At 36.0% G+C, this 16,152-nt stretch overlaps 1 protein-coding gene across 3 annotated transcripts in view; it reads right to left on the reverse strand.

Moving 5' to 3' along the window:
- Positions 1-16,152, reverse strand: part of LRRK2 (leucine rich repeat kinase 2) — a 140,135-nt gene that overhangs the window by 109,680 nt on the left and 14,303 nt on the right. For all 3 annotated transcript variants that reach the window (XM_072765568.1, XM_026000120.2, XM_026000121.2), the window contains 7 exons: positions 15,901-16,035; positions 12,358-12,489; positions 8,746-8,865; positions 8,128-8,267; positions 7,956-8,035; positions 6,528-6,634; positions 1,817-1,946 (listed from right to left, as the gene is read on the reverse strand). In XM_072765568.1, coding sequence (XP_072621669.1) covers positions 1,817-1,946; positions 6,528-6,634; positions 7,956-8,035; positions 8,128-8,267; positions 8,746-8,865; positions 12,358-12,489; positions 15,901-16,035 — 844 coding nt within the window. The remainder of the gene's footprint in view (positions 1-1,816; positions 1,947-6,527; positions 6,635-7,955; positions 8,036-8,127; positions 8,268-8,745; positions 8,866-12,357; positions 12,490-15,900; positions 16,036-16,152) is intronic.

Below are 16,152 nucleotides of genomic sequence, written 5' to 3' on the forward strand. Positions count from 1 at the left end.
CACGGTTCTGTGATAACTGGAATAGAGTCCCTCTGGCCCACCTGTAAATCCCAGCTTAAACACATCCCCTCCTTGTACCTTCTCTTGTTTGGTCATTCCGCTTCATTCACTCTTCTCTACCCACTGTGCCTGTTACACATCCCTGCTGTTGCATGATCACACAGTATGTGGTATTGTGACTCTCTGTTTACATATCCATCTCCGTAACTAGAGGATGAGTTATTTAGTGGCAGGCACATGGTCATAGTTAAGAGTGAGGCCCTGGGACTAAAGCTTCACATATTTTACATATAAGACACAGCCAGGAGCACTGATGGCACACAATCTACAGAATCTTAAACTGTAGATCCTTCCACTTTGCTTCTGTCTCACTCATAAAGGTTCACACACTTCCAGGACCATGAAAATCACCACTGGAGATAAACTTTGCATTCAAATATTCAAGAATAACATTTACATAAAAGAAATATGACTCGGATCCCTGGGTGGCGCAGCGGTTTGGCGCCTGCCTTTGGCCCAGGGCGCGATCCTGGAGACCCGGGATCGAATCCCACATCGGGCTCCCGGTGCATGGAGCCTGCTTCTCCCTCTGCCTGTGTCTCTGCCTCTCTCTCTCTGTGACTATCATAAATAAATAAATAAATAAATAAATAAATAAATAAATAAATAAATAAAAAGAAATATGACTCAAAGATATGATACATATAAACATAAATAGATTAGCCGGACTGACGTTAAAAATATAACCTAATTCCTTAAAAGCCTACAGATGTGCTACGTGTTTACCATGCCATATGCATTTCCTTTATTCATAATGAATAACAGTATTAATAGTAATAGCTGTGATTTACTGAGAGCTTAAAATGTATAGGCATTATCCTAACTTTGTAAAAAATAACTGATTTAAACTTACATTATAAACTTACAACTTATGAGGTTATTACTATTATTCCTCTTTACCAATGAGGAACCCGATGTTTAAAGATCAAACAGTTGGCTCCAATTACTGTGAAACCCAGGACACAGAATGACTTTTTACTGTAACATTTTTGTGTCATTTTTTTTTCTTTTTCTTTTACACATGACTGTTTCCCAGATAGCCTCTTTTTGTTTGAAATTTGCTCAGACTATGCCCAAGTTACTTCACATTCTTAGGCCTAATAAAATCCAAAAAAAGCTTTGAGCATATCCCGCAGCGAGTACCTTCTGTACATAATTCAGTTTTGGTCTTTTAAAAAGTTTTTTTTTTTCTTTAAGCCAGTAGGTCTGCCCTCCCTCCCCACCACTACTCCACCCCCCACCCTGCCTGTCATCCAGCCACAGGAGCTGTTGTACCACTAACCAGCCATGTAACCTCAGTATCTTTGGACTTCCCAGCTAAGGAATAAGAGCAGGATGAGAAGACAAAGTTAATTCAAATGAAAGAATAGTAATAAATATTAGCTGTGAAAAAAAGCAACAATTAGACACCATATTCTGATTTCCTCTCATATACATTTCACACACAATAACTTGAAAAACTGTTTATGCTTCCATGCTGGATTATTGCCATTTTTCAAAACATAGTCAAAAATTCCAAGCACAAAATACAACAGCTAACCTTCAACATGTTTCCTCGATCTCTACTAACCCTTTCATCAAAAATAGTCGGATAAAATAAGTCTATGGTATCAGGGATATGAGACTATATTCTACAATGTTTCAATCTGCAACTGTCTTATGTTTTTCTTTTAATTCTTAGAAACACACTTAAAATATTGATATTCAAGCTGGTCCAAGAGTATATATTTTGCATAAGTTCATGAATCTATATTACCTTCCTTCAAAGAGATGATCTAGCAGTTTACAGCCACTTTCAGCAACTTCAGGAGAATGTATATGCTTCTGCATTAACTCCAATACATTGAAGTATATTCCTTTTGACAACAGGATTTTTCTGAAATTAACTATAAATTTTTTTAATGTTACTCATAGAAATGAAAGCACATTTTCATAACTTTGCAGTAAGACACAATGTTAAGATAATCCAAATTCATAGAAAAGCGTATATAAGTACATATCGAATTTATATTTCATTGTAACTTAAAGATCATTGTTTATTTCTTTAAAATAGACGCCATTTCAATTTTTTCACATTTATTAACCACTTAGGTTGAGGTTCTGATTCTTTAAGTTTAACTCAGAGAGTTAGTAGACTAGTACTATGTAATCCCATCCATGTGAAAGAAGTACTTCTGCAGAAAAAAATATTTTAAAATAATGCCCTCCACAGCGGTTTGGCGCCTGCCTTTGGCCCAGGGCGCGATCCTGGAGACCCGGGATCGAATCCCACATCGGGCTTCCGGTGCATGGAGCCTGCTTCTCCCTCTGCCTGTGTCTCTGCCTCTCTCTCTCTCTCCCTGTGTGACTATCATAAATAAATAAAAATTAAAAAAATAAAATAAAATAAAATAAAATAACATAATGCCCTCTAAAATAAGACTGAAGGTTAATTTCCTTCTATTATTTATAACAGCTTCACAAAATAACTGCACTTATGTAGAGTTACGACTTCCTAGGTATGCTAGACTCTAGTGGGCTGGGAATCAGTTACAGGTGCATGCACATACTGACCATCTCTCAGCTTTTGGGGAACAGGGGGAGCGGAGTGGGACAAGGGCTGGAACCACACTGGGCTGCCTTCAGCCTTAAGCTACCTTCTCCATTTCTCCCAGTGGACTGTACAAACGTTATTCTTTCTATTTTTCTATTCATCATGTGCAAAGGAATGGAAATCACTGATTAGGAGAATAATACATAATTACAGAAAGCAATGCCAAAGCTTAAGAAATATAGATATGGGGGCGCCTGGATGGCTCAGCCAGTTAACTGTCTGCCTTCAGCTCATGACATGATCCCAGGGTGGTAGAATGAAGCCCCATATCAGGCTCCCTGCTCAGCAAGGAGTCTGCCTCTCCCTCTCCCTCTGCCCTTCTCTCTGCTCAGGTGCTCTCTCTTTCTCTCACTCTCTCTGTCTCAAATAAATTAATAAATTTTTTTAAAAAAAAGAAATCTATATTTCTTATGCTTTACAAATGACTTCATATGTGGGGAAGTAACTATATTCCAACAATGATTACAGAATAATTTTTTCTTTGTAATAAACTTCTTTTGTTAAATTCAAGTTCATTATCTTGAAGTTTCCATATAAATATCAATTGTCTTAAAGACTCTACATAAATATAATTCCAACATTACGTATTGTAATTCAACACTCTGAAAGTGACAGGAAATGAAACTTAGAACACCTTAATTTAAGTACCACAGAGGGGTCCCAACTTTGGATGGTTCAACTTATGATTTTTCAGCCTTGTGATGGTGTGAAAGTGATACACGTACAGTAGAAACCATACTTCCAAACTTGAATTTTGATCTCTTCCCGGAGAGATGTGGTATGATATCTTTTATTGAGGCTGGGCAGTGGCAGCAAGCCACAAAATACAAGTAAACAAATGATACACTTAACAATATACTTAATCACTCAATACCTCTCATTCTGTTTTTCACTTTTAGTATAGTATTCAATAAATTACATGAGATATTCAACACTTTATTATAAAATAGGCTTTGTGTTAGATGATTTTGCCTAACTGGCTAATGGAAGTCTTTTGAGCACCTTTCAGTTTGGCTAGGCTAAATTATGATGTTCAGTACCTTAGGTGTATTAAATGCATTTTCAACTTTCCATGTTTTCAAATTATGACGGGTTTATCAGACATAGCCCCATTGTAAGTCAAGAAAGATCTGTATTTTGACAATGGGTTATCAACCTCAAACTGGAAAAGGAAGAAATGATAGAAAATAGGGAAAGCTCCCAAATAAGAGAAATTGATATACACATTCTAATATACTGCCAAAATCTGAAAAACTCATACCTTTCAAAGACACCCAGAATATCATACATTAAAATATGATAAGTTGGTTATTTTGCTTAGTCATGTTGGAAGTTTTAACAACCCCTCCTAAAGTGGCTAAATTCTAACCAAGGGGGTACTTTAAAAGATGAAAGTCCCTTTAGACGAGAAGTTCTCACAATGCAGAGAGCATCAGAGCTACCAGAAGGGCTTGTTGAAAAACAGACTATGTCCCAAACCCAGAGTTTGTGTTTCAGCAGGTCTGAACAGGGCCCTAGAATTTATATTAACAAGTTCCCTGGAGATATTATTGCAGGTGCAAGGACCACACTTTAAGAACCACTGTCTTAGACATTAACCTAACTTTTAACTTAAAAATTGAGAATAGAAATTTCACCAAACACTGGACCTGGAAGAAATTACATCATAGAGTCACTTCAGAGTTTACAGAACATTTTAGACATCTTACCTCACTTACCATATATCTACACAATACTCCTGACCTCTGCCACTCCATTTTAGCAATAAATTATCTGCTTTAAAGAGACAATAACAATATTCAACTTCCTTCAGCTCTTTGGTCAAGATTCACCTTTTTTCTTGGTTGCTTCGTCATTGTTTTCTCTCCTCTGACCCCTAACACAAATCCTCCTTCTTTGCTTCATTTTTTCATATCTATCTCAGATATTATATATTTTTTTCTTTTTTAAAAAATATTTTATTTATTTATTCATGAGAGACACTGAGAGAGAGGCAGAGACATAGACAGAGGGAGAAGCAGGTTCCTCACAGGGAGCCCAATGCGGGACTTGATCCCTGGACCCAGGATCATGCTCTGAGCCAAAAGGAGACACTCAACTGCTGAGCCACCCAAGAGTCCCTCTGTTTTTTTATTCTTTAGGAAACTACTGGAAAGATATTATATATTTTATTTAGCATTACTATCTGTCTTCCTCACTAGAGTTTAAGCTCCCTGAACCCGTAAGTATTCTATTTAACTGGTATATCCCAAGTGCCTAGATCATTGTCTGGCAGCAGCTCAATACACATTGACTGAACTCATTAATTAATTAAATGAGGAAAATGTCAAAAAGATGTTCTAGCTTTGGCCTGGGTAACACCATGGCAGAAACCAGTTCTTCTACCTGTCAGTCCAATCATTTTTCTAGAAAACTACATCCAATCCTGCATACTCAATGTTTCCAAGTGTCTTTTAATGAGATGCTGCCTGCAGAGGTTGGTGACCAAGCTGCTCAGTTCTTAATATTCTCCTAAGGCAGAACTCCAAGGACAATACAGGGATGTGAGTACAGTTTACCCAGCAGGTGGCTAGGAACAAAGAAATAAGGAACAAGGAAGAGCAGGGCACTGATTCTGAACAAAGAAATCAAGGCTGGCTCCAAACATAATTAATCCTCAGACACTAGGATTGTTCTCCTCTCCTAGATGTGCCATACAAAAGCAGCCAAGTCTGGTCCCCATTTTCAGGAATGAGATCCTATCCAGGCCTCTGCACAGCAGATGATGGGAGATTTAAGGACAGCGATTCCCTTTCCTACCACTCCTGCTCTGACTCATCATCCCAGAGGGCAAGCCCTTTCTCTCTGTAAGGGCTCTTGCCAGCTCAAGTTTTTTTTATTAAAGTGCCACTGAGAAGTGGAGTGAGAAAGGAGGAAAAGGAAGAAGAAATTATTTTCCTCTTGATTTGACTTAAATAACAGCATTGAGAAACATGCATGAGTGGTTTCTAATTCTTTTTACTCTGTGAAGGTTCTCTACTAACAGGCGGTGCTACCATTGGTCTCTGTTTCAGGCTTTGCGTGTTTTTCTCTATTTTTCTCTCTCCAAAAATATCCTGCAAGAGCTGCCAAGTCCCAATGCCTTTATGATGAATTTTCTACCAAGATTTTCTGGCAGTATTTCCTGTTCACGGGGGCCTGGAATCTGAACAGCCAGAGCCTCAGTTTTAAAATTCAAAGTCTTTCCAAAGGCTTAATAGCCATTTTTGTCTCCTTAATAATGGAAAACTGTAAGACTTAACATATAAATGACAATTTTACCAGATTTTAGAATGGTGAATATCTCTCCACACATTATATTATCTAGAAAGTTTGCCTTTAAAAAATAACAGGAACAGTATATAAAAGAATATAGAAAAAAGTGACCATTTGGTACAAAAGAAAAAAAATCCCACTCACAAGAGTCCATCAATGAAAAACACGTTCATAAAATAGGATACAGGTGTATCCCGGACTAGGTGTACACTAGGAAATAACATTGCCTTTAAAAATGGTAATATGAAATTTTACATTTATCATCACGAAAAAGAAAATATGTGCAATCTAGTTACAAATGTATTAATAGTATCCTATTTCTCCAAAAATAGAAAATATATTGTATATGTCATGTGTGACCATACATACAGAAATTCAGGAAAAAAATAAAAATGTTCATTTTCTTCTTTATCCTTTTATATATATATATATATATATATATATATATATATATATACCAATATATCCATATATCACATACCTAAATCTACATATCTGAAATTTTATAACATAATTGCCTTTATAATTTAAAAAAACACAAAATGTACATCCTTGTATTAAAAAATGGTGCACCCCTTACCGTTTTGTTCTAATAGAGTCGACAACGCATTTGCAGATGCCTGGAAGACTTCTTTTGATGAAGAATGCATCAGCATGGACAGCATCACTTCCCTATGAGCTGGGAACCTTTCACAAATTCAACCACAATATTAATGGTAATATTTTTAATAATTAGTTCAAATATTCATGTACCATTATCTAACCTCTAACAACAAATAAAGGCATACAAACATTTCATGCCACCTCCACTTATAAGAGTGAAATATAGTTGAACAGTTTTATATTTAAAAGATAGTTCAAATTTACTAAACCCTAATAAATCAGTATTTCTTTCTTTAAATGTGATAAGCAGTAGAGGGGGAAAGACTCAGCAAATATATAAAGAGGAATAAAGAGTTAAAAGATAAAGTGAGAAAAAGAAGAAAATGGAAACAAAAGAAAAATGAAAATTATAAAGAAGCATCATAAGTTTTAAAAGTATAGGGCATAATATATGTTCTTTTAATAATGTATTTATTTTAAAGTTCTCTTATGGATATTGAGGAATCAATGTGCTATGAGCTGAAATTTATAAACTGCACCATTAACCTAACCTCTTATAAAGATTGCTCAAAGTGGATTAGGATGTTTGTTCATTTAACATACAGTTTTCAAAAGAATTACTTTTTCCTTTCAAAACGGAGATGTAAAATTAAATAGCATCTATGTCATTAATTCTCTTCTGGTTGGCAATGGATCACTATACAAACAGATTTTCAGGATTTGAGATATAGACTATTCCTATTTAAGTTTCCAAGATAAGTCATTTAAAAGTCATCAAAAGCAAGAGCATACCCAGAGCAAACATAAGCATTTCCGTAAAGCACAAAGGCTCATGGCCATGAAACAACTCTGATATACACAAAACTCTGGGTTTTAGTTTGTATCTTTGAGAAAGAGGGTTGGTTTTATGAAGCTTGAATTACACTCCTGTGGAAAGCCTCCTCAAAAGCTGACACTTACAGATAACTCTCAAGAAGAGACAGGTCAGCAATGCAACATCAAGTGAGGAATCACTAATGAAGCTTCTGACCACATTTAATTCCTGATATTGACAACCTGCTGGCTAGTGACTGCAACAGAAAAGGTCACGGATGGCTCTGCAATTTCTGTCACCTGAGATTAATTAACAGCATTTTTAAATGATCAGCTAGAGAATTGAAAGGTTCCTGCTCAACAATTCATCATTTCTACATGATTCTTGATTCCAAATCCCTGGGTAATATCTCTCAAAGACACCAGGGATCAAAATATTATATACACACTAATATTTTGTGGCAACACTTGAAACATACATGCCTATATTAAAAATGTTTCTAATAATAAAAGTTATAGTTACAGTATTTTATAGGGATTGATTAAAAATGTAACTAAAATCTCCTATCATATAAAATCAAAAACTACTGACTGGCCATCTTCATCTCCAATCTTCTCATGTAAACTGTTTTGGTACATAAGGAGATTGTTTAGAGCCCAGCATGCAGCTTCCTGTATCAGGGAGTAAAAAGAAACCTGTTAAGACATAAATTATTGAACAAACATAATTTTGAATAAGTATTATATTTATGAAAGATTACAACCTGCACGTGCTTGTTTTTTCTATGCCATGTTAATGCTTTGTAACAGGCTTCCAACCAGAACAATTTTTCTTCTTCCTCATCATCATTCTCCTGATTCTCATTCTTTTCCTCTAAGTCTTGATTTAAGAAAATAGTCTCAGCTTGAAAAAATATAAAGATATGTCTTAACAGTTTGAATGACCAACTTGAAATCCAGATTTTGAAACATTAAGAACAAAGTGAGGTATTTCGTAGTCGTGGCCTTAGTTCATTATAAGGACTTTTTAAATATATTACACACTTTGGAATATTGCTATTCCATCTAGGTAAATGATCAAATGAGGAAGAGAGTATCAAATAATCACAAACTAGAGGAAGATTAATTGAGATTAGCTACCCAATAACAAAGTTAAATCAAGGATGTATTTAGTCATGCATAAAATGGAAAGGGTGTACTTATCACAACTGTTAGTTCCCTTGACAGGATCTTCTATTAGAAAATGAATTACATTGGAACAGAAAAGGCATTTAATGCTTCCTACTCCACATATGACTTTCTTGTTATAATGTCTTGTCACAATGTTGACATTCAAGATCAAATGCAGCTGTAAGAATTTCCTTTTGAGTACAGTTACTTACTGAGGAGTGCTAAACAGCTGAGTGCTGCAATCTGTAATGTGGCGTTCTCTGAATACCGCCTCACAGCTTTCACCACAAACTCATGTACCTCGTTTAATACCAGAATGTTAAAAAAATTACCTGAAAGGTAAGTGAGATATTAGTTGAATCGTCATCCATGGAATTTAAATTGCTTGAATTATACAACAGTGTTTAAATCAATCATGAAATGGGCAAAAGACATGAAGAGAAATCTCACAGAGGAAGACATGGACATGGCCAACATGCACATGAGAAAATGCTCTGCATCACTTGCCATCAGGGAAATACAAATCAAAACCACAATGAGATACCACCTCACACCAGTGAGAATGGGGAAAATTAACAAGGCAGGAAACAACAAATGTTGGAGAGGATGCGGAGAAAAGGGAACCCTCTTACACTGTTGGTGGGAATGTGAACTGGTGCAGCCACTCTGGAAAACTGTGTGGAGGTTCCTCAAAGAGTTAAAAATAGACCTGCCCTACGACCCAGCAATTGCACTGTTGGGGATTTACCCCAAAGATTCAGATGCAATGAAACGTCAGGACACCTGCCCCCCGATGTTTCTATCAGCAATGGCCACAATAGCCAAACTGTGGAAGGAGCCTCGGTGTCCATCGAAAGATGAATGGATACAGAAGATGTGGTTTATGTATACAATGGAATATTCCTCAGCAATTAGAAACGACAAATACCCACCATTTGCTTCAACGTGGATGGAACTGGAGGGTATTATGCTGAGTGAAATAAGTCAATCGGAGAAGGACAAACAGTGTATGTTCTCATTCATTTGGGGAATATGAATAATAGTGAAAGGGAATATAAAGGAAGGGAAAAGAAATGTTGGGAAATATCAGGAAGGGAGACAGAACATAAAGACTCCTAACTCGGGGAAACGAACTAGGGGTGGTGGAAGGGGAGGAGGGCGGGTGTTGGAGGGGAATGGGTGACGGGCACTGAGGTGGACACTTGATGGGATGAGCACTGGGTGTTTTTCTGTATGTTGGTAAATTGAACACCAATAAAAATTAATTAAAAAAATAAATAAATAAATAAATAAATAAATAAAAATAAATAGTGAATATTTTAATGACATTAAGATATATATTAATTTAATTTAAATAGCTTACTATGATTGCATAAAGGTTTGAAATTTTATTTCATGTAGTCATTTAATTGTCTCACTTAGACAATGGAACTGACTGGGCAAAAATAATTACATTAATTGCATTCTCTTTCACTCCCTCTCATGTCATTATATAAAACAATGAGGTATCTGTTATGCATGGCACTACAGTATTCATTGGACAAAATAGCTTGATCTTCCAAAGATGAAGGAGAAAATCCTCCCTTGTCATTAAACGAATTGCTGAACCCTTCTTTCACTTAAAGGAATGCTGTTGCTCAGAAAACTCATTGTCACACGTGATTACTTGATCTTACCTGTGATGATCTCAGAAAAAAAAAAAAGAAGAAGAAGAAGAATTTTCACCCCCTCTAACCCAAACCAGGAAAAAGTCTCACCCCTTTTTACATTCACTTTTCTAAGAATCAACACATCATCTGAAAATATAAATCCTTATGAGGAAGGAATTTGTAAATGATATTCCAGAAATACATGCCTCCTTCCATTTAAGCTTATTTGTAACTCTCCAACAGTCACCAATTTCCTTCTAGAAATAAAAATGAGGGGCGCCTGAGTGGCTCAGTCAGTTAAGAATCTGACTTTCCCTCAGGTCATGATCTCAGAGTCCTGGTTTCAAACACCTCATTCATCTGGGCTCTCTGCTCAGCAGGGAGTCTATTTGTCCCTCTCTCTCTGCCTGCCTACCCCCATTCATGTTCTCTCTCTCTCTCTCTCTCTCAAATAAATAAATAAAATCTTTTAAAAAATAAAATAAAACTCAGGATGCCTGGGTGGCTCAGCAGTTGACCGTCCGCCTTTGGCTCAGGGTGTGATCCTGGATTCCCGGGATCGAGTCCCGCATTGGGCTCCTTGCATGGAGCCTGTTTCTCCTCTCTCTTCCTGTGTCTCTGCCTCTCTTTCTGTGTTCTCTCATGAATAAATAAATAAAAATCTTTTTAAAAAATTAAAATAAAACTCCTATTTAACCATAAATTTAATTATATGATCCCTGAGACAGAAAGCCAGGATTGGAAAAAATTCTATATTATGAAAAGCTTAAAGCCCACACCAAATGTTAATCAATGGCTTCAAAATCAAAAAGCAGTTTAACGAGGCATGGCTCTTCTTTTATCAACACCTTCTTATGTTCTTACCTCTTTCACATTCAACCACTAAACAGACATGCTCCCCACATTTGGTAATCTTTAGCCTTGGAAAGTCATTTCAAAAGACTCTCTTTTAGTTTTACCAATTTATCTAAGCTTGGATTGCTCCTTAACCTTTTTTTCCCTCCTATGCCACTGCCGACTACTGCTCTACCATTGACCAGCTGTGTGACTCTGGGCAAATACCAGTGAGATTGGTCTTTCCTTACTTTCAGACAATTTATATGAAAATACATAGCAAATTATATAAAGACTTTACATACTTTAATGTGCATGTAATGTGTGTGACCATAATACACAATTTGACAAAATGCTAAATATGTATTCATTGACTCTGGGCTTTTATATTAATTGTGAAGAGAAAGTTAAGCTTCTTCTGAAGCATAACAAGGCAACAAATTCTCTAGTCATTAAATGGGACAAATAATAATCTGTTAAGAGATAAATGAGTGAAAAAAGCAAAGCATCCTTATCCGAAGATTTGAGTTGATGGCTTTTGAATACTGGATAGTGTTAACTCAATAGAGAAAGCAGGGAATGAGGATCCCTTGGTGGTGCAGCGGTTTGGCGCCTGCCTTTGGCCCAGGGCGCGATCCTGGAGACCCGGGATCGAATCCCACGTCGGGCTCCCGGTGCATGGAGCCTGCTTCTCCCTCTGCCTATGTCTCTGCCTTTCCCTCTCTCTGTGTGACTATCATAAATAAATGAAAATTTTAAAAAAAAAGAGAAAGCAGGGAAAAGAAGTAGCCCAGAGTAGCTTTATCAGAACTGGTAAGGTACTAATAGTTAAGTTGGTTGGGCCATTCTTCTACTTTGCACTTTACATTTTCTACATGTTATGTTTATTCTTTTGTATGTATCAACTGTTGATATAGTTATACTTTAAATACAGTATGAATAGTACAGTAAGACTTCTTACATTATGCATGTCAATTTTTGCTACTCATTTTAAAATTCTAAGCATGGCAAAATCATTTGCTATTTTATAGTATTTCCATCCAATGTATATCAATATGCTACTTATCAATATACAACATACATATGCTATATATACTTACATCAGATAGACCAGGATAATAATTTTTTTAAGATTTTATTTATTTATTCATGAGAGACACACACACAGAGAGAGGCAGAGACACAGGCAGAGGGAGAAGCAGGCTCCATGCAGGGAGCCTGAAGTGGGACTCGATCCCAGGACTCCAAGATCACACCCTGAGCTCAAGGCAGACACTCAACTGCTGAGCCACCCAGGCATCCCTAGACCAGGATAATAAATTAACAAGAATTATAACTCACCTAATGTAAGCCTATGGAGCAAGCAGCAACTCACTTCTTGAATTTTTTCATGAACAGGGAATGCTTTCATGGCTTCTACCACAATATTGTAACACCTGACGTTGCCACTCATGAGTACTTCAACATTATTGCCTAAATTTAAAGAAATAATAATTATACAAAGGTAATAACTTCCCATTTGAAATATACATACAAAAACATATTCTATATTTTATAAATATATGCCAGCATAATGGCCATACTTCCAAATTTAAGTATCATGTTCTGTCAAATAGTTGTAAAAAACACTATGTTCAATGCTAATATAATAAGATTTAGGACTCTTCTCTAGCATTAAGGGAAAATTGCTCTACTCTTGTCTCTTGACTTAAAAATTAAATTAAATTAAGGGATAATTGAGTGTTTTTATGTGAATCTAAAAATGTGATTCTTGGTCATAATCAGTTTTCAAATAAATGAATTTGGGGCCTATTTCCTAAGGAGACACTACACCATTGGATAATGCCCTTTATTTTATTCCTTTTCCTCAAATCAACAGAAGGAAAATCAAAATCCTGTCACATAACAGAAAAGCTAAAATCAACTATGACTTATTTCTTGCCCATTCCAAAAGGGCAGCAGAAGAGCAGCCAGTGTAGCAGACTGCAAAATCAAGCTTCCTGAAGCACTGAGATATCTGGGGGAAAACATGGGGGAAGCAGGATATATGACTAGGGGACAAACACAGGCGAACTGGAAAGGAAGAAAAGAATCTACTGGGAAAGGCAGTTAGTCAATAGAAAGAGTGAATATATGAACCTATATAGAGAAAACTAATTTACATTTCTGAATGAAATGTTGACTATTATTAAAAACAAACCAAAAAAAAGGTGTTTGCAAAACATTTTTCTGCCTTTTTGGCATAATCAAACTAACCAACTGTTTTCCCAAAAATGTATTTTTAATGTTTAGGTTGTATTTTAAAGAGCATTGAGTATAGGAAAACATGTTATAATGAAAGGAAATGGCCTCTGAAAATAATTATCTGATTTTACTCAGAATAGCAAACATGATTTGCCCTAAGACTCAAAAGCAAACACCTTTCAGTTAGAATCAGTGTTTAAAACATTTCACTTTTCTTATTTTTAGTGCTACTTTCTTTGACCTTTGCATTCTGAATCAACACATTTTTTCACTGCAGTTATGTCAGATGTGGGTGGAAGACAATGAATTTCAAAGTAGCCAGCCCCAAACAAATAAATAAATGTATAAATATAGCTGAGGAACAGTAAAATGAAAAATATATTCAGTTTTTTGACAGTGGATGACTCATAAAATTAAAAGTACGTCCATTTCCTGTTATAGGACAGCCCCATCTATATTCGTATGTTGTTTCTTAGATAAGAAAGATAAGAAAATGATGGATTTTAAAACAATCATGAAGAAAGGGCATTCTTTCACAATGGGATTGGGTTTTTACTGAAGACTCACATCTGCAGATTTCCATATCTGAAACTACGTATGCATATTATATATACTATACTACAGTGTACCCATAGGAAATACAAATTATGTAATAATACTATCAACGTTTTTACACTTATTACACGCCAGGTACTATTCTGCATTTTTCAACTTATTTAATCATTTAATCCTCATAACTTCGCATGTATGAAGATGAAAACATCACTAGATAAATGCGTGTGTATATCCTGGACAAACTCACATGGGTAATACATGAAATATGAAATGCTCACGTGCACTTACAAAAGTAATAAAATGAATCTTGATTTTAGCCCATTAGTAGTCACCAGTAAAATACAGAGCAAATTAACTTTTTCCTATTTGTACTTTTTTTGTAAGGTAAGTGCCTAGATTTCAAAGCATCAAGAAAATGCTAAACAAGAATCACTATAAAGCTCAAACTCCGTCCTGTGACTTTTGAGCCCTCAAGATCTACTTATGTCTCCAGTCTCATCCACTGATGAGACTCTTATCAACCCCTGCCCCCACTTCCATTAAGCAGACACTCAGGGCTGGGTATCCGCATATGTGCACACACGTGCACACGCACGCACACATACTCAAGTACACAGTTTACTGAACTTCTTATATCTTTTTCCACTAATTATTTTTTTATTTAAATTCAATTAATTAATATGTAGTGTATTATTAGTTTCATAGGTAGAATTCAGTGGTTCATCAGTCTTAAACCCAGTGCTCATTACATCATGTGCCCCTCCCCCCTTAAAGTCCATCACCCACCTACTCCATCCCCCTACCCCCTCCCCTCCAGCAATCCTGTTTGCTTCCTATGATTAAGAGTCTCTTACGGTTTGTCTCCCTCTTTGATTTCATCTTATTTTATTTTCTCTCCTTTCCCCTATGATCTTCTTTTGTTTCTTAAATTCCACATATGAGTGAGATCATATAACTGTCTTCCTCTGATTGATTTATTTTACTTAGTATAATTCCCTCTACTTCCATCCACATTGTTGCAAGTGGCAAGATTTCATTTTTTGACGGCTGAGTAGTATTTCATTGCATATATATACCACACTTTCTTTATCCACTCATCTGTCAATGGACATCTGGGCTCTTTCCATAGTTTGGCTATTGTGGACATTGCTGCTCTAAACATTGGGGTGCAGGTGCCCCTTCAGATCAACTACATTTGTATCTTTGGGATAAATACCTAGTCACAGGGTAGCTGGGTTATAGAGTTGTTCTATTTTCAACTTTCTGAGGAACCTCCATACTGTTTTCCAAAGTGGCTGCACCACCTTGCATTCCCATCAACAGAGCAAGAAAGTTCCCCTTTCTCTACATCCTTGCCACCATCTGTCATTTCCTGACTTGTTAATTTTAGCCATTCTGACTGGTGTGAGGTGGCATCTCATTGTGGTTTTTATTTGCACTTCCCTGATGCCCAGTGACATGGAGCATTTTTTCATGTGTCTTTGGAGAAACGTCCGTTCATGTCTTCTGCCAATTTCTTGATTGATTATTCACTCTTTGGGTGTTGAGTTTGGTAAGTTCTTTATAGCTTTTGGATACTAGCTACTTTTATTGTCTTGGATGCACTGTGGTCTCTCTTGCTTCAGGATCTTGACACAACGATGTTCACAATGTTCTGTCTGCATTCTCACTTTACCTCCACATACACAAAGACATCCATACACAAAGCTCTAAAGTCATTAAAGTCTCTACTAAGAGATATTGCCTCTATCCCTGTTTTTCTTACAACCCTATGTACTTCTGCTAATACTTGCCTTATAATACACTGTAATCACCTATATACTTAACTATATGTGGCATGGCACCATGGGCTCTGAGAAGGCAAGAAACATATATGCGTGTTTGCTGCTACTGTTTCCCAACACCAAGTCCTGAGCCAGTGGCAGTACAGTACCAATCAATAACAATTAATTAAATTAATAAACAAATAGAATTCACATCTAAAAGTTTCTATATAATAAAAATATTTTAAAAATGCATTCAGAAAGGATATAAAGTATTAACTTTTCATATACAAAAAGGAAATCAGGCACATGGAGTACTTACAAGGAATTGCTAGGGAATGTAAACAGTGTAGTACATGAAGCACAATTTCCTCTTCATCTTTAAAAATTTTTAATGCATTGAGCAAGATCATATAATCTTTATTCTCAACAAATTCAATCAACTGCTCCTCTGAAACTAGAAAAATGGAAGACAAAATAATGGAAAAGCTTAAAGATACTATATAAGGTCAGTTGCTCAAAAATATAATATTCATGTTAATTGCATGAGACAAAGTAAACATACATAAAGTTA

Source organism: Vulpes vulpes, chromosome 8 (genome assembly GCF_048418805.1).
Source record: "Vulpes vulpes isolate BD-2025 chromosome 8, VulVul3, whole genome shotgun sequence".
Classification (NCBI taxonomy): domain Eukaryota; kingdom Metazoa; phylum Chordata; class Mammalia; order Carnivora; family Canidae; genus Vulpes; species Vulpes vulpes.